Below are 18,299 nucleotides of genomic sequence, written 5' to 3'. Positions count from 1 at the left end.
TCCGCTATTTCCAACGTTCGCCGACGAAAAAGAATCGAGTGCTTCATTTTTCCATTCGTCTTTTTCGCGCGAAAAATCTTGCGGTTGGTAGCTCCGTTTATCTGTCATCCGGCCGCTGTCACAAATGCGAACATGGCGACGATGATGTCCATTTAAAGAGCAACGACGCGTTTTCACTCCCGTTCGGCGTTCGGCTACGACGAATTTTAATTGCTGCCGGTGACAACGAGGAACGCGATGGGCAATGCTGACACAAAGCTGAACTTCCGGAAGGCCGTGGTGCAATTAACGTCGAAAACTCAGGTAGAGGCAGCCGCTTGTTTATCTGACGGGTAACATATGATCGGCTGGCAGGTCGACGGAAATACGTTTTCTCGACGAATTTGACGATCAACGAGTCAGTATGATGAATCCAGCTAGAACATCTGCATTTTTATCGTTTTATATGTACATAATATCGATGTGTCGAGGAAAAAGAATGACCAAACAGGTTGCCATATCGAAATTGATATTGCTGATGGAGAGATTACGAAAGCGTGATAACAGTCTTAAGATTTGTCAAATTGCAACAACAATAACTGCTATGAGGAACAATTGTAAAAGTATTACACGATATGTAATAGATTAGATTTTTACTCCCTATACATATTGACGTGTTGGATTTTTATTAAAATTTTTTGTCATAATTAGTTAAATTTGAATGTTCCTTGACGTGCGTATTACACACTGAACGCTGAGGATTAATGTATCTTTCGAAATATTCCAATTATTGACTGCGTTCCACATGTTTTATTCATGTAATGTCTACTGATCAGGTGATCGATTCATCGGACGATATATTCTGGGATCAGTTCTGGTCCGAGAATGTGTCCAACGTTCAGGACATCTTTACCCTGATCCCGGCGCCGGAGATCCGTGTGTTGAGGGAGGAGGCGCCTTCTAATTTGGCAACGTTATGCTACAAGGCGGTGGAGAAGTTGGTCAAGGCAGTGGATAGCAGCTGCAGAACCCAACGGGAGCATCAAACTGTCCTGAACTGCTGTCGCTTATTGACACGTTTGCTACCTTATATATTCGAGGATCCCGATTGGAAAGGCTTCTTTTGGTCCAGTTTACCTGGCAAAGATGACGAGGAGAGCTTGCCATTGGCACATTCTTTGGTGAACGCGCTCTGTGTAAGAGACATTTAAAGTAGATAATGTGACATATTGAATATTCCTGTAAAATATACAAATTTGATAATAAATTGCTAATAAAATTATATTGTTAATTATCTATAATAATCAATTGGTGATGTTTAATGTTTTATATGGAGCAAGAGAATATATCTTGAGAGTATATTACATCTATTTGCAAAACAACTATGTAATCTTAAATCCATTTCTGTTTTAGGATCTATTATTTTGTCCTGACTTTACTGTAGCTGCAAACAGAAAATCCGGTCCGGTGAGTCTTCGTTAACTATCGGAATTTCGATAAGAAATGCGGAACGCATTACGCCTCGTAATGTCTTTCTAGGACAAAGCCGATGAGTTGCAGTCGATAGACAGCTGCGAATATATCTGGGAAGCGGGAGTAGGTTTCGCGTACTCGCCGCCCAGGTATCCCATTCTAGATTCGAATCGCACGGAATTGTTGAAGCTCTTGCTGACATGCTTCAGCGAAACCATGTACAATCCGCCGACGGACTTGTCGATTATGCCGAACAGATGGATTCAGTATTTGACCAGCAGTGAAAACAGGTAATTTATTCCATTTAATTACATTAATATAATCGCGCATGATATATGTATATTTTTTAATATTTTTTATTTATATTATTTGTACTTTTATATGAGATTTTCAATTATCAAGTGTTTTCCTCCCTTTAGATCTTTTTTTAGTAAAAAGATTCAATGAGGCTCTATCACATTAAATACAATTAGTATACATTTGCATATGATTGTTCGCAGACACGCTTTACCCATGTTTACATCGCTTTTGAACACGGTATGCGCATACGATCCCGTTGGATATGGTGTGCCATACAATCATTTGCTGTTCACCGATTCCTTGGAACCGCTAGTTGATGTCGCTTTGCAAATCTTGATCGTAACTTTGGATCATGACACCACTGGCGGAGCACCGTTGGAAGAAGGGGCAATCGGAGATAATTTGTTCATCAATTATCTAAGTCGAATCCACCGTGATGAAGGTAACATTTTTAATATTTAGTTATATATATCTTTATATAATTAGACTTTGAATTAAAGTTTTGTTAAAGCAATATGTTCAAAATTAAATAAGATTTAAATTTCGTAGATCCTGGAAGTTCGATATTTGCGATAAATAAATTTTCGGTTAATTAAATGCCAATTTTTAGATTAAAAAATATATATATAATGAAAGATGAGAAGACAAGGGTATTATATAGATTATAGAAAAAGGACTAAATGCATTTTTTTTTGTTCCTATAGATTTTCAATTTGTCTTGAAGGGTATCACCAGGTTGTTGAATAATCCATTGATGCAAACGTATCTGCCGAATTCAACAAAGAAAGTGCATTTTCACCAGGAGCTGCTAGTCTTCTTTTGGAAAATGTGCGATTACAACAAGAAGTTCTTGTATTACGTGCTAAAGAGCTCGGATGTACTTGAGGTTCTTGTGCCGATTCTTTATCATTTGAACGACTCGCGTGCTGATCAATGTAAGTTTTTATTCTTTGTTTTTTTACTTTCGTTTATTTACATCACGCTGATTTAATTCAATATCAAAATGTTTTAAAAAATGAGATATCTGACACGTGGAAAATGATGTATTCTAGAGATAATGAAATACGACGTTGAATATTTTCGAAGAAACAGCACAAATTAATTTGAATATTTTCGAAGAAACAGCATAATTAATCGGGAATAAATAAATTTGATTGCTCTTATTATACATAAAATAAATGGTAATTGATGAGCTCTTCAGGAGACTTAAATATTTCTTTGATTGAAGGAGTGTATTAAACAAATTTCGTCTTTTTAATTAAATGAATAATTTGTCTATTTTAACTTTCCGATTTTTTCAGCACGAGTTGGTTTAATGCACATCGGCGTATTTATTTTACTCCTCTTGAGTGGAGAACGCAATTTCGGAGTGAGGTTGAATAAACCCTACACAGCTACAGTGCCTATGGACATTCCAGTTTTTACAGGTGTGACAACGTCAATTGATACGTTGTATCAATTGTATCAGACAGTTTTAAGAAACTTGATTTTAATTCGAAAAAAGTAATAGCATGTGATTGTAGATTTATATTTTCGATTATAAAGTCAATTGTTAAAATCATTTTCTGATTTTATAGTTAAGATTAGTTTCTTTAGTATTAAATTAATTATTATTAAATTATTATTAATTCAGTTTCTTAATATTTTAGTCACAGTGTTTAGAACATATTTTTAAAATTTTTACTTTCCTGCAAGTCTCGTTTAAATGCATTTAAATTGTCAATATCAGAATGCAAATCGTTTTGTTTCAGGAACACATGCTGATCTCTTAGTTACTGTATTCCATAAAATCATCACAACCGGCCATCAGAGACTGCAACCGCTGTTTGATTGTCTACTAACGATACTAGTCAATGTCTCGCCGTATCTTAAAACACTGTCCATGGTGGCCAGCACGAAGCTGCTGCATTTATTGGAAGCATTTAGTACGCCGTGGTTCCTTTTCTCGGCGCCCACTAATCACCATTTGGTGTTCTTTTTGCTCGAGATCTTTAACAATATTATCCAGGTAACGCGCTCGCAAAATGTACATACAAAAAATATACAATCTATTATGTCTTGAATGTTTAGTCATTTTTATTTATTTTTGTTATATGTGATATAGTCAAGGAATTGATACATATGTATCAATTTTTTCGGGAATATAAAATTAGACGTGTTGTTTTCGATTTTCAGTATCAGTTTGATGGAAATAGCAACTTAGTCTACACTATAATACGCAAACGGCAAGTGTTCCACGCGCTCGCGAACTTACCCAGTGATTGCAACACGATCGCAAAGTCTCTTAGCAAGAGACAGCGTCGTCACATGCCTGCGAGTACGTCTAACGAGAATGTCAGCGAGGCCGCGATGGAAGGATCGCATCCCGCGCAACCCGCCGAACCCGGCACTTTGAAGGCATCCTTGTTGGAGACTCCTGGTGAGTCTCCTTCTGTACGCGGGCTGGCAACTAAGTTCATAGACCTAAATTCGAGAACAGCAATGGATATTATTGGATAGAGATAAAAATTTAAAGACAATTTTAAAGATAATATAAAGTCGAACTAACAGGTATCGAGAAAATGACGGAAAAGGAATCGGCGCATCCGCTGAGTCCATCGGCCAGCGTTGATATTGGTAAGTCGATCAGTAATCGATCGGAGAGCAAGATGGATATCGCGGAGGAATCGATGAACGCGACCAAGAATTCCATAGTGCCGGTAAGAAACAGAGATATGAAAAGTTTATTCCCGATCAAAAATCCATTGAATGCAATAGTAACGAAGACTGATATAAAAATCTGTTTAATAAATCGGCAATAACAATCGAAATTTGTTCGATGTGCAGAAGGGTGGCATTCGTGTGGCCGAGCAAACGAGTACCAATGTCAATAACGTTCATCAGTGGGTGCCGTCCAGCGACTGGGTGTACCAGTGGAAGAGCAAGCTCCCACTACAGACCATCATGCGATTACTTCAGGTCCTCGTTCCACAGGTTGAGAAGATCTGCATCGACAAGTGAGCGAGCATTCTGATTTATAAATAACAGATCGTCTATTTCGGACTTGAACGCTTTTCACCGTCACTCATAGAGAATCCTGTTAAAAAATTCTCGTATAAATGTTACGGGCAATTTGATAAATTGGGCATTATGCATAATGGCCGGGCAATATGCATAATTCCCAATTTGTTCGGTCAAAATGATTAATAGAGAAGAATTAATCAAATTGCCCGGTCATTATGCATATTTCCCAATGCTAAATGGTCATTTTGATAAATTACCTTATTTGAGTTGATTTTCCCGGCAATCTTAAGCCCCTTGCACAATAGACGATAGCGATAGCGATATAGCGACTCATCCGAGGCCCCGTAATCGGAATGAGTACACTTTAAATCCTTTAACGAGGATCCATTGGAGGGCAAGTCTGGTGCCAGCAGCCGCGGTAATTCCAGCTCCAATAGCGTATATTAAAGTTGTTGCGGTTAAAAAGCTCGTAGTTGAATCTGTGTCGCACACCGTCGGTTCACCGCTCGCGGTGTTTAACTGGCGTGATGTGGGACGTCCGACGGGAGTATAGCTTTGTTGGCAACCTTGTCGCTGTCGCTATCGCTATCGCTATCGCTATCGCCTATTGTGCAAGGGGCTTTAGTTTGGAAACTTAACCTCTTAGAACAATTTCCAATCAGCTATTGATAAACATGGTTATGTTGTAGTAAAAGTGAGTCGAATTGCATTAATATAAGATTTGGACACTACATCCATGAATAATGACATCGATTAAAATGGAAGAGTTAAAAAGAAAATTTAATAATAAACTTTGTAAACTGAAGTCAAACAAAGCTTACAATAGTGCTTATCTATCTAAGGAAAAGTACCTGCAGCAAAAAAATGAAATTAAGGAGCTTAAAAAAAAGGAGAGTAAGAAAACTCCGCAAGATTATCAAAAATTAAAACGCTTTGATTTAATAAAGATTGGAGACAGTGAGAAACTTATATATCCAGTATCCGACAATTCAGTTTTAAAATACTATGTCACTGACGAGGAAGTTTTCGATATTATTCATGAGGTACATCTTTCTATTGGACACGGAGGAAGAAATAGGATGGTACAAGAGATTAAGAAGAAATATAAAAACATTACTAAAGAAACAATTATGCTTTATTTAAATTTATGTGAAATTTGTCAGAAGAAGTTTAAAGTTCCAAAAAAAGGTTTAGTTGTAAAGCCAATGATTTTCAATGAAATGAATAGTCGCTGCCAAGTGGATTTGATTGATATGCAAAGTCAAGAAGATCGAGGATTTAAATTTATTCTTGTGTATCAGGATCACTTGACCAAATTTGTACAGCTGCGACCACTAAGAACGAAAACTGCAGAAGAAGTTGCACATACAATATTGGATATTTTTACAATTTTTGGAGCTCCTTGTGTTTTGCAAAGCGACAACGGAAGAGAATTTTCCAATCGAGTTATTGAAGAAATTTGTTCCATGTGGTCTGAATTAAAAATTGTCCATGGAAAGCCGCGTCACAGTCAAAGCCAAGGGTCTGTTGAACGTGCTAACCAAGATGTCGAGAATATCCTCAGCACTTGGCTTCAAACACACGAAACAACACATTGGAGTGACGGCTTGCGTTTTGTGCAATTTATGAAAAACAGAGCTTACCACGAAGGTATAAAATGTAGTCCGTATGAAGCTATGTTCGGCCGATCAGTGAAAGTAGGACTTAAAACTTCCAATTTGCCTGGAGAAGCCTTACAGTCTCTAAGATCTGAAGAAGACTTACAAGAATTACTGCGTTTAAATGTATCTGGAAGTAACAAGGACGAAGAAGATGTGAATGAAACGCAAGGGGAAGAAAACCACAGCAGTGATCAAGAAGATAAGGGTAATGAACAGGACAAAGAAGATGGAGATGGAAATGAAACTCAATCTGAAGAAAATAATCATTATTTGGAAGAATTGGAAAATGTTAGAAAAATTGGAGAAAAAAGAGTAAAAATTCGTGACACTCAAGAAAAAGTAAAACATAATCTACAAATTCAAGCTAAGAAAATGAAAATGATGTCTTCTGCCAAATTTCCTGAGCCAAACGTTGGTGAAACAGTCCGACTACGTATACCAGATGTTGATAGGGGTAGAAGCGATCCAAAAAATCTACTAGCAGTGATATTATCTAAAAAAGATGATTTTTATGAGCTGGGAACAAAACATGGTGTGTTATTACAATTGTACGCCAGAAATGAATTCTCCATATGTACAGAATCATTCATTAATCCCGAAGAGGTCCCAGCAGAAAAAGTTGGCATACGAGAATGCGCCAGAAAATCTTCTCAATTTGAAGGACAAGGATTCAAGAGGTGCAATTGTAAAGGAAAATGCTGGTCTAATAAGTGTAGCTGCAAGCGTAAGAAAAAGCTGTGTAATTCAAAATGTCATAGTAGCTTATCTTGTTTAAATAAGTAATTCGTTTATTTATAATATTTGTAAAAATAATTGATTTGTTCATTTGTATTTGTCATATTTTATTTTTTTGTTTTGTCATATTTTTTGTTCTTTTTAGTAAAAGTTTGATTATTTTTATAATTTTGTTTACAAATAAAAATTTATTTATATTTAAATCGATTTAACAAAGTTCCTTGTAAAGAAGTAATTTTTTGTTCAAAAATGTTACGCACCTAGAAAGACTAATGCGTAAGAAAAATTAATAGATTTCCTTATTAATTAAACACATGTTATCGTATAAAAAATAAATAAAATATGTTTATATGCAGATTGCAGAGTAACTTTCTCTCCTTCTTATATTTTATTTCACGGTTTTACATTTTTAACTCTTTCTTATTTATTTATCTCATTACATTGTTACTAAAATCTTCTGTTTTACTAAATTGACAAGTAAACCATAAAACTGAGAACTACAACTGGGAACATTGTAAAAATTGACAAAGATCCCTAAGCAAGGTTTATGTAGATTTAAATTCAACCTTGCGTAGGGGGCTTTTGGTAATCTTACAAAGTGTCCAATTTTAGTATGTGATAGATTTACATGTGATAGATTTAAATTCTATGTATTTTTGCCCCCCCGAATCCAAAACTGTTGATAAAATTTGGGGGTCGCTTGTATTTACTAAGATATTGTGGTAAATATTGACATAAAATCATTATTTTCAAAAGTTAATAACTTTGTGGGGTAGACCTTGCTTCACCTTGCACAGTAAACATAATTCTCGTGTTCTCACAAAAATCATAACGTCACAGTGTTCGACCGACAATCGAGCAACTTGTACATAGGTTAGTGACGCGCTTTAAAAGTATTTAACTGTTTAAAGCGCATCACTAACCTACATAGGTTAGATGACGCGCTTTAAAAGTATTTAACTGTTTAAAGCGCGTCACTAACCTATGTACAAGTTTAGCGACAAAATAGTTGCTTTTTTCGAAATCATCGGAAAATTTTTTCCACCGGAAGAGAATACAACCGACAATGAGTAATAATTAATCCGTATTTGATAAATAAAAAACCAAATATCCGAGTTTAGTGTTTTTTTCTCATTTTCTTAACGATATCTTAAAAAATTCTAGCGACCCCCAAATTTTATTAACAGTTTTGGATTCGAGAGGCAAAAATACATAGAATTTACCTCTTTTCAATTGATTTCTCGTTGGGGCCCTAATTGTAGATATTTAGCAAAAGTTGAAATTATAGACAGACTGCCATTCTTTTTAGAAAGATATTTTAATATGTTAATCACATTTCCCACTTGTCTGTGGGCATTATGCATAATGACCGGTCAGTTTGATTAATTTGAACATTTTTGCTTTTATTATTCAAATGTCCCGAAAGAAGCGGGAATTATGCATAATGTCCGGCCATTATGCATAATGACCGAATTAATCAAATTGCCCGTAACATAAATAACAACACATGTTATCGTTTTTACACTTATATATATATATTTTTTCTCTCTTTTATTGATTGTAACAGGGGGTTGACAGACGAGAGCGAGATCCTGAAGTTCCTGCAACACGGTACCCTTGTCGGGTTGCTGCCAGTGCCGCATCCTATCCTCATCAGGCGGTATCAAGCTAACGCCGGCACAACCGCGTGGTTTCGCACGTACATGTGGGGCGTTATATATCTGAGAAATGTCGAACCACCCATATGGTATGATACGGACGTCAAGCTGTTTGAGATCCAGAGGGTTTAGATAACAATCGCTATAAGAGGTTCGTTATCGTTCGCACTTGAAATACTGTTTTATTGGCAGTGCGCAAGAAGATGAGTCTCATCAAACTCGTTATTGTGTATCATGTAGCATCGTTTCTGAACATTAATTAAAATTGAAGGATTCAGTACGATCTACTTTTGTAAGAGCTCGAGGATATACAAGTTTCTTCACCTTTAAAATTTAAAATAAATCAGTTAAAATACATAATTATGAAGAGAACTCTAAAATAAAAGTTCCTTCGAGATTTTATAAAAACGTATTAGACCATTAGAATCCTTCAGTTATATAACTGAAATTTAATTGATTCGTTATCTCTTTAGCTGAAGAAAAATCCGGCGAAATTGGTTCTCCTTATTTGAATGGTTTCGCTGATGGTTGTCACCATTCCTGCAAGTCAAATCAATTTTCTATAACCAAGAAAGAGGCAAGAATCAATTAAACATCGGTTAGTTTTGACCAATGTTTACGGGAATTTAACGAGACAGCGCGACGAACGCGTCGAGTCACACGCTTCATCTCGTTTTCGATTACTTTTTACACTGCGTGAACCTCCAAAGTACTTTCATCTTGATGTAACATACATGTACTGTATACAGATCGCAAACATCGTTTGCAATCAGTTTCAGTGACTTATTATTACTATTATTGTATCCCGAAGACTGTATAATCTCGTTTGTATCATAGTAATATATATACTGTCAGTAAATGGAAAATATATATCGTCGATCTTAAGGAAAAATTCGCCAATTAAATTAATTTAACAGACGACAAGAAGAACTGACTATAAGTAAAAAAATTATATTTTAAACTTTACTCATACATTTCTTCGCATTTTTATATTCATGTACATTATATTTTACTATCATCAGTCATAATTCATATTTTACAGTTTTGTATTATATTAATGACTCTTCTTAAGTAGAAAAAAAAACAATTAGATATATTTATTCTAGCATAATTATTTTCAAGAAAAAAGAACATTCGATATAATTGTTTCATTAAGACCGGCGATATCGTAGAATGATTATCGTTATCAGAGCTAGAAAATTCATCTTTCGCGATATGTAGCTGCGCTTTTCGGAAGGATGATTTTATCCGCTTTTGCACACAACTGTTATATATTTCGCGTACAGCTGTAAACTGAAGTAACACTTAAATGCTTATTTATACTTGGAAACCGTTTCGCACTTTTGCGAAAGGTACTGGATCTTGTACGATAAAAATCTTTGGGTCCGCTTTTATTACATTTACCGCAGCACCACGTGGCCTTTCTTCTTTTTGTCTTGCAAGTGCGAGTTCATTTCTAAGAGTGTAAATAAGAACGGACCCGACGAAAATGCTTTTTACGAACGAAATGACGTCGCGCGCGGCGAGTCAACTGCAATTTTCTTAAAACTGTAACGTAGGAAGAATGGATCTTAGATCCCCCTGTTCTCCTTAGACTGCACTCTCTTAGACTTTCTATGATTTAAAATAAAATAAATGTATGCTCAGGCCTTAAGAGAAAAGTAATCAATGAAGTATAGGAGCAAAATTCATATTCTCTAATTCCACTTTATTTATTTTTCGTTTCGCTTCTTGCAATGTTTTTCGAACAAATCGATAATTTATCATGACATAAAAGACGGAGAAACATGTAAAAATCCGCGACAGATCTCTTCGACTTTACCGTAAAATTACCATAAATTTTGGAAAAGGGGAATTTGAGTTTTACTCTTCTATTTTTGAAATAAAAACAAGATTATAAGTGTAGTTAGAAACGACGGTGTTTTGTACATCATAGTACACTTGCGACTTACAGTTACGAAGAACATCCAAACGGGATCTCACATCAGTATGTATTATATGTATCTGTCCTTAAATACACAAAGTTATGACATAAACGATCATTTACGTGTGTGCACACACTCCCTTTCTTTCTCTCTCTTTTTCACTCTCACGTATGCATTAATGAAAAAAGAAATATAAAATCATGTTATACTTCGCACGATAACGCATAGCTAACATTACACGTAAACTATCATGCGATGTGCGTGCTCCTATGTCGCGAAGCACGCGACGACGCGACATGCATATCGTATATATATGAGATTCGATAACGAGCGCGTTTAGTGGACAGAAAGTTACACCTATTTGACAACTGAAATTGTACGCTAAACGCGCCTACTGTTACCAGCTTATCGTAAGTGGCGACCGAGTCATACACACGGTTTTGCACATTTGACACCTAGGCTCGAATTGCACGTTCGAATTCATGCATTAATTTTTTTTCATCGCGAGTGCCTTTGCACATATATATATATATATATATATACGTATATATGTATGTTTGTATGTAGGTATGTATGTGTAACAAGAGTAATCTTCATATATCATTCTACAAGATCATGAAGACAATTAAGTAATCGAACATAATTCAGTGAATTCTTGGAATTATACATATCGAAGAACCCCGTGCTCGAGTGAGCGCCCCGCGAAAGTCCTAACCGGAAGAATAAACAAGTGGCTCGACCAAGTATCCAGCTACGCGCTGCGTTGCGGCTAAACCTAAGTTAAATATATCACACAGTTTCATAGTAAAGTATAAAAAGATTAGAATACAGTTTACCCGCATCAAACGGAAATTCATTGGCGGAGCGCGGCTCTCTCCGTAATGCCCACTAAAAAATATCGCCGCGTGAGAATCTTTTTTTTTCCCCGAACTGAACCCCCGATGTGTTGTCGATGTGTCATCATCATTGCGCTCTTATCACAGATGTGAATGTTGCTTAAACCTAGAGAATTGATTTGTGCTGCCTTGCGTAGCGGACACGAAAATGTCGAAGGAAGAATTGTTAGACGAGCTGTCCTAGTTCGATTTTATTGGCGATTTCATCGCATGACCTTGTCGTAAGAGGGTGGCGGCGCCTCGTCCGAGGGCGCAAGTGGCGGTGGTGACGGCGGTGGTATCAGGATAGCGATGTGATAAGGCGGCGGAGGCGGGTTCTGTCTCACCGTCGTCATCGGCACTGTCGCTGCCGCTCTATTGACAACGCTGTCGCCGATGTTGGACGCGTTCGTCAGAGTGACAATGTGATCCTCCTGCATACGAGCGTTGTGCTCCGGTCGACCGCTATGGTGGTAATAGCTTTCACGATTATATTTGCAGAAGATCGAGTATAAACAAGCGGACAGCAGCAATATTAGCAGCCCGCAAAACACAAGTATCTCCAGGCCAGGCCCCTGTTAGCGCGAAGGTAAGAATTAATTGATCAGGAAACAAAACGAAAAGACAACAGAGGAATTATAAATTGCAAAACAGTGGCAGTATTTGAATTAGAATTTTGAGATACAATCTTGAGATTAAAATAATCTCTCCAAGTACAGACGCGCTTACCCGATAACCGAAGTAGAATTTGGCGGCTGCCACGAAGATTGTTGCCAGAGCAAAAGAGGACCAGATGCCACAGCGCAGTCGGAAGCCGGCCAGTTCGGCCTCCCGTAAATCAAAGACGCTCCCCGTTAGTAGGCTTCTATTCCGTTCTGTACCGTTCGCATTAGACAGAATCAGTTGATTGTTACTAGCGTCGGTGACATTGCTGCAAACAATACGTTAAACCAAAAACGATTTAATACCACCATAGTGCCATGTATCTAAACTCACTAAACTCACAAAACTGCAAACCGAGGGCGAATCATTTATAAGTAATCTTTCTGCTGCTAAGATATGTATAAGTGAGTCACCCTGTATATAGGAAGAGCATGTTCCTCTCAGAATGTCTCCTTTCTCTTAGTGTAGACCTTTTTGTGTTTTCATTAATTACTTGGGGATGTTGTTCAGCTGGGCGAGTTGGGCGGCGCTGAGCGACGCCGAACTGTGATGACGGTTCTCGTTGTTATGGATTCGCGCAGACGTCGTCGAACGAGTGACGATGCTTCGGCAGGAATTATTGACATTACTAGGTCCAGCTGGCGATGCGTTTCCGGCTGCGAGGTTACCTGCAAGGCCCTGGAATCGATGCACTGGAGTCACCATTTGCCTAAGTTCACCGCCGCGCCGACATTGGTCTGCAAAAATAAGCAACAAATAAAAGAAATAAGATAATGATAAGAGAAATAAAAAGAATAATTAAATAGATAATAAAAATGTTCCCTCAATCTTTTTTAATTTTTTCACTTATTTATTCAACTAACTTGAAGAGTTCAGTTAGCTTTACAGAATTATCTGAAGAAATAATTCCTAAACTATTTTGAGTTTTGTATGATAATGATAAAGATCCTTTACAATTTAGCATATATAAAAAAAATATATATATACTAATAATTTTAAGGTACACACAACATAGGGGAGTAGAATTGCAATATATAATTTTCACATTTTACCCTTCATTGATATCATATCCTTTGTTGGTACTTTGTTAATCCTGGATTTATACCGTCGTACTTACTGTGTGATTTTGGTGGCACAGTATGGCACAGTGTGGCAGGGTATCGGCGGCCAGTGAAGCCGTAGTACCTGCCCGCCGGTTTGTTGATCCAGAAGTGCATCAGGGGAGTCACTGTCAGCGGGTTCAGAGATCCATCGTTAGCTAATGATACAAGACAGTGTTTTAGTATTTTGATTGTAAATCATAGTCTGTATGTCTCAGTGGATAAATAATATCCCTCTCTTACATCTTTATAAAAAAAAAACTGGTAGTGTAAACTGGCGCATAAAGAAAAACAGCAAAAGTGTAATTAAAAATATATATCTACTTGAAATATAGACCATTTCTCTATTTCTCTGTCTTTGTATTAAGATTTATACATTATTTAAGCATTATATGTGCAACACGTAGAGATCTACATAAGCTATGCTGTAGAAATACAATTATCGCTTACTCTACAATGATTTCTTGTCGACGTTCGAATCATATGCAATCCCACTTGAACATTCCTTTCAACGCACACCTCTCCTGCTTGTCCGGGTCGGTCCCAAGCCCTACTGATCATATATCGCGAATAAATGCGTCTTATCGGTCTCAGACTATTCATCGTCTGCTATAAGCGTTATCGTCGTCTCTGTGATGCTGGTCAAGTTCATCTTCTATCTTAAAGTGGCGCTCTGAGAGAAAACAAGACCACGTATTTATCAATTAAACCGATAAGGCAATTGGCGTAAACATTGGAAGCAAAAAATACAGCCACACAGCAGAAGATAGAAAAGAGTCAATTACTACGTTTACGCGAGCGTTAGTTCTGTAGTAACTTACGATAATTCACTCGTTTACGCGGAGTAAATTATCGTAAGTTACTACAAAATCCCGTTTACGCGAGGGAATTATCGTAAGTTACTACAGAAGTAACTCAAAAAATATATACACATCTTAGACACTCATATTTTATGTATCAAAACATGTATCAAATATATTATAGATATTACAAATATTTACGTAAAAATTATTATCACTAGATATATAAAAGTAAAATCAAGTTTTTCTTTAATTATATTTTTTAAAACAATACAATCACGCATCTGAAGTATAGTCAAGAAAAACTGATGCAGATGCACCCAATTTCAAAAATAATCACTTCTATAATCTTCTGAATCTCTACTTTCATTCTAACAGCATATAGGCAAAATAAAATGTCAAGTGCTCTTTCACTCGTTTTTTTTCTCTCCACATCAACATACAGTAAATATCAGCATAAAAGGGCAGTGAAGAAGAATATCAGTTTACAAGGAGACCAGCTCACCAGCTGTTTTAGCAAGGAGTGCGATCCATAATAAAGGAATCCTACAGCGATTGTGCTAGGAAAGTGTAGAAAGTGCAAAGGAAAAAAGGCGCAGAGAACAAACTCAGGCTGGGATCATTTTCTCAGCTCACAGCTGTATTTCCTGCAATTCAAGGCAGGCCTCGGGTTGGGAGAGGGAAACCTATGAATGCAAGATACACGAGGAATCAGCAGGAGAGCGTGCTGGTCCTCTCGAGAAGCCAGCTGGGCAGCAAGGCGTCTGCGACACTCACTCGTCCTCGGCGGGCTCCGCGTCTCATTCCGCGTCCGTTCGTTGACGCGTTAATACGTAGTAATCCTCTTTGGGTCGAGCCTCCCTCATCGGCACATTCGATATTGGCCCGACGCGGCGACACGAGAAACCGGATGCAAACGTCTCTTCTCCGGTTATCCTTGCACTTTTCACACTCTTGACACTCTCGTCCTGCCGAAGTCGCGCATTATCCTCTAATCCTCGCCTGGTTTCCCTTCCTTTTTCCCCTCCCTCTTTCATTCACGAACGCTCTCGGTCTTCGCGCGATGCGACACTTATCCTGGCTTATCCTTCTCGCTTCGCCTTCATTCGCCTTGTCTCGAGCGAGAAGAGATAGAGAGAAAAAACGGGAGTCACGGGCCACGGTGGAGTGTGGACGTGCGTCGATAACAGACACTTATCTTCGCGCGAGTCGCCGTTGTCCGCCGTCCGCCATTGCTCCGCCGGCGACAGCGACAGCGCCGACAGCGCGCCTGAGCGCGCAAGGGCCGCAAGGTGCGACGTGAAGTTGCGCGTGCGACACGCGAGATTTCGCCGATTCGAGAAATCGAGACAATCGAGACGGTGGCAACCATTTCGGAACTCATAAAATTCACCTATATTTTCACGTGAAAATTTTCAGAAATCTACAAATTAATTATAATCTATACCAGATTTAATTAGATCCTAGATTCTAATCATTGCAACTCTGTGAATTAGAAATCAACAATTAAAGAGAAGGAATTGCTCGCGCAAATATAACCTATAAAAATGGTGGTGTAATGTTTTAGAAATAATACAAGGAAAATATAAAAGAACATAATTTCGGCGATCACTTGACGTGTATATAACATTTCTAAAGTCGCTTCGATTTCTTAAAAACGAGATGCTATTCACGATCGAGAGATACGTGTTTCGCGCGAGTGCACGGTGTTTACAACGATGTTTCTCGAACAGTGTTGACGTTTCGGCAGTCGGCACGAGAATTCGTTCTGCAACCCAACGAGAGTCATACGTCGATACGTGTCGAAGCCCAGAAGTGTCTAAAAATTGCCTTTCTAGGCGCATCAAACGTTGGAAAAAGCACAATCGTTAACCAACTTATCAAGCGATCGGTAATCATCTTTGTTTCTATATCTTATATTTATCTAAATTAAATGCATAATGGCTCTTATTGCCTAATTAATCGAAATATTTTATATACTGAGCCTCTATACAGTTATTAAATGCATAAATTTGTATACTTGTATAAATTAAATTATCTTGTCTACATAGCTTTAATTTATTAAGTTGTCTTATTTATATCTCTTACCTGCACATAAAAAATACAGGAGGAGCATTCTACAAAAGTTTATTACAAAAATTTATATTACTTATTTTTACTCTATTATTATCATATATATGTACAATTCTTCGTATACATATTACGTCTTTAAATAGGTATGCCCTGTATCCTGCAAGGTGCACACCACACAAGCTAAAGCGCGTGCAATATATTGCGAAGGTAATACTCAGCTGATATTCCTGGACACCCCTGGCATGGTCTCCATGAAAGAGTCTAAAAAGTTCAAGTTAGTCAGTAGTTTCAAAACAGATCTAAAGACTTCCTTGCAAGCGGCAGATATTGTAGGAATTGTGCAGGACGCAGAGAATGTATATACCAGGCACAAGATTGATACAAACATATTAGAACTCTTGACGGAAGATATAAGAAGCAAGATTCCTATAATTCTGGTCATTAACAAAGTAAACAGACTAAAGAAGAAGGAAATATTACTCGACTTGATACACACTCTGACTAAGAGCAAGAAATCTCCAGATTTCTATGATGTATTTATTATATCTGCCTTGGCTGGGAATGGCATTAACGATTTGAGGATAAATTTATGACTATCGTAAATAATATTTATATATAATTCTTGGAAATTATAATATAATTCCCATATTTGGAATATTTGTACCGTCTGTATTTCATTATTTTTTTGTGTTTTGCAGACTTATTTGTTAGACACGGCTAAGCCACGAGCCTGGGAGTACGAAGGGCATGTTTACAGCGATAATACGTGCGAGGATATAATACGACAGACGGTGCGGGCAAAGTTGATGGATATTCTGCCGAACGAGGTTCCATATCGTTTACAGGTCAAGTTGGAACACTTTGATCCAGCACCCGACGATAGTATCAAGGCACTGGTGTCCGTCACGTGTCCCAACAAGCGAATTGCTCGTCTACTAACGTGCGGCAGCAACAACAGAATAGGTCAGACCGCCGTTATAGCAGAGGAAGCACTGCGGCACGCTTTTCGAACGTCGGTGAGATTGAATATAAGCGTGCAATCTCTGTCGTGATTCGGCTTGTATTTGTTATTTGTAAAATAAAGTTAAATGTTTGCGATAAGATTAATGTTTTAATACAAACCGAAACCAAAAGTCAGGGGGGGGGGGCGATACGCTTGACGTGGTCGTAATCGGTAGCTACATCGGCAAGGGAAAGAGGACCGGCACTTACGGTGGTTTTCTCTTAGCTTGTTACGGTGATGTACCTGAAATATTTCTTGTGAAAATGAACAGGGACACGTTGTATGATTAATGGAAAGCTTTATCCAGTATTTAGATATCTCTAATACTTGTAATAAGATATATATTTTTAGATATATATCACAACGACAAATTTGGTAATTCTTATAATTTAAGTTTTTACTGTGAGCATATTAAGGCTCGTCCACAATTGCCGTAAGCGTATGCAGTAAGACGTAAGCAGTAAGCTACAAATTTTTACAGGATTTTTACAGTTCAAAAATAATCGACATTGTTGGTCAATTTTTACTGCTTACATCTTACGGCTAGTGTACGGCTATTGTAAAATGGGCTTTATATTTTGTTTACTTGGTGCATTACTTCTAGCTCATATCGATGTATATTATTTTCTCATAAACAGATCGGCACAGGATTCAAAGAGGAGGGCCTCGAAAATCACACCAAATTTTTCAAAGATCATGTAATACCGCAGGTGAAATCGTACTACCGCTTTGATAGTAGCCACGAGTCGGATCACTGGTTCGAACCAATTCAAGTCTGGGAGAGAAAGAGAGAGAGAGAGGGAGAGAGAGAGAGAGAGAGAGAGAGAGAGAGAGAGAGAGAGAGAGAGAGAGAGAGAGAGAGAGAGAGAGAGAGAGAGAGAGAGAGAGAGAGAGAGAGAGAGAGAGAGAGAGAGAGAGAGAGAGATCAAGTGTGCTGATTTTTCCTTCGTCCGTAGCAAGAGTGGCTATCGGAATAGTGAGTTTCCCGAAAGCAAGCATTTGTAAAAATATGACTGACCGCAATTGCGCTAAAAGAAATTGATATTGCGTG

The 18,299-nt window shown here is 37.7% G+C and overlaps 2 protein-coding genes, 1 long non-coding RNA gene and 1 pseudogene across 5 annotated transcripts; 2 read left to right on the top strand and 2 right to left on the bottom strand.

The window, feature by feature from the left end:
• Positions 1-112: 112 nt before the first annotated feature.
• LOC139782663 (protein HID1) lies at positions 113-10,845 on the top strand. Its single transcript, XM_071721680.1, has 12 exons — positions 113-303; positions 816-1,175; positions 1,393-1,446; positions 1,519-1,742; positions 1,953-2,194; positions 2,457-2,687; positions 3,054-3,179; positions 3,504-3,760; positions 3,928-4,171; positions 4,303-4,451; positions 4,579-4,748; positions 8,719-10,845. Exons 1-12 carry the CDS (start codon positions 238-240, stop codon positions 8,939-8,941), a joined length of 2,346 nt encoding a protein of 781 aa, XP_071577781.1. The 5' UTR covers positions 113-237; the 3' UTR covers positions 8,942-10,845.
• LOC139782688 (uncharacterized) lies at positions 3,811-4,440 on the bottom strand. Its single transcript, XR_011720943.1, has 2 exons — positions 4,301-4,440; positions 3,811-4,215 (listed from the first exon to the last, which is right to left on the bottom strand). It is a non-coding gene; the product is annotated as an uncharacterized lncRNA (long non-coding RNA).
• Positions 8,662-15,415, bottom strand: LOC139782675 (uncharacterized). 3 transcript variants are annotated; one of them, XM_071721706.1, is made up of 7 exons: positions 14,950-15,415; positions 13,823-14,045; positions 13,390-13,530; positions 12,766-13,009; positions 12,339-12,540; positions 11,846-12,184; positions 8,662-9,057 (listed from the first exon to the last, which is right to left on the bottom strand). In XM_071721706.1, exons 3-7 carry the CDS (start codon positions 13,487-13,489, stop codon positions 8,992-8,994), a joined length of 951 nt encoding a protein of 316 aa, XP_071577807.1. In that variant the 5' UTR covers positions 13,490-13,530; positions 13,823-14,045; positions 14,950-15,415; the 3' UTR covers positions 8,662-8,991. The 3 variants fall into 3 exon arrangements, with proteins under 3 accessions (XP_071577807.1, XP_071577805.1, XP_071577806.1); XM_071721704.1 differs by lacking the exons at positions 8,662-9,057; positions 14,950-15,415 and adding an exon at positions 14,809-14,906 and having other exon boundaries at positions 10,711-12,184; XM_071721705.1 differs by lacking the exons at positions 8,662-9,057; positions 14,950-15,415 and adding an exon at positions 14,678-14,695 and having other exon boundaries at positions 10,711-12,184.
• A 95-nt stretch (positions 15,416-15,510) lies between these two features.
• Positions 15,511-17,346, top strand: LOC139782687 (GTPase Era, mitochondrial-like; annotated as a pseudogene).
• The last annotated feature ends 953 nt before the right edge of the window (positions 17,347-18,299 follow it).

Source organism: Temnothorax nylanderi, unplaced genomic scaffold, assembly GCF_030848795.1.
Source record: "Temnothorax nylanderi isolate EJ_2023f unplaced genomic scaffold, tnyl_v1.0 TNYL_tig0433_pilon, whole genome shotgun sequence".
Taxonomy (NCBI): Eukaryota; Metazoa; Arthropoda; class Insecta; order Hymenoptera; family Formicidae; genus Temnothorax; species Temnothorax nylanderi.
Note: the sequence above shows the minus strand (reverse complement) of the source record. Positions and strands in the feature narration are given on the sequence as shown.

Coding starts and splice junctions, on each gene's coding strand:
- LOC139782663 (XM_071721680.1), top strand. CDS start 238: ATGGGCAATGCTGACACAAAGCTGAACTTCCGGAAGGCCGTGGTGCAA. Junction 1,447..1,518: donor CAAACAGAAAATCCGGTCCG/GTGAGTCTTCGT, acceptor ATGTCTTTCTAG/GACAAAGCCGATGAGTTGCA. Junction 4,172..4,302: donor ATCCTTGTTGGAGACTCCTG/GTGAGTCTCCTT, acceptor TCGAACTAACAG/GTATCGAGAAAATGACGGAA.
- LOC139782675 (XM_071721706.1), bottom strand. CDS start 13,489: ATGCACTTCTGGATCAACAAACCGGCGGGCAGGTACTACGGCTTCACT. Junction 13,010..13,389: donor TGTGCCACCAAAATCACACA/GTAAGTACGACG, acceptor TTATTTTTGCAG/ACCAATGTCGGCGCGGCGGT. Junction 12,541..12,765: donor CAGCTGAACAACATCCCCAA/GTAATTAATGAA, acceptor TATTGTTTGCAG/CAATGTCACCGACGCTAGTA.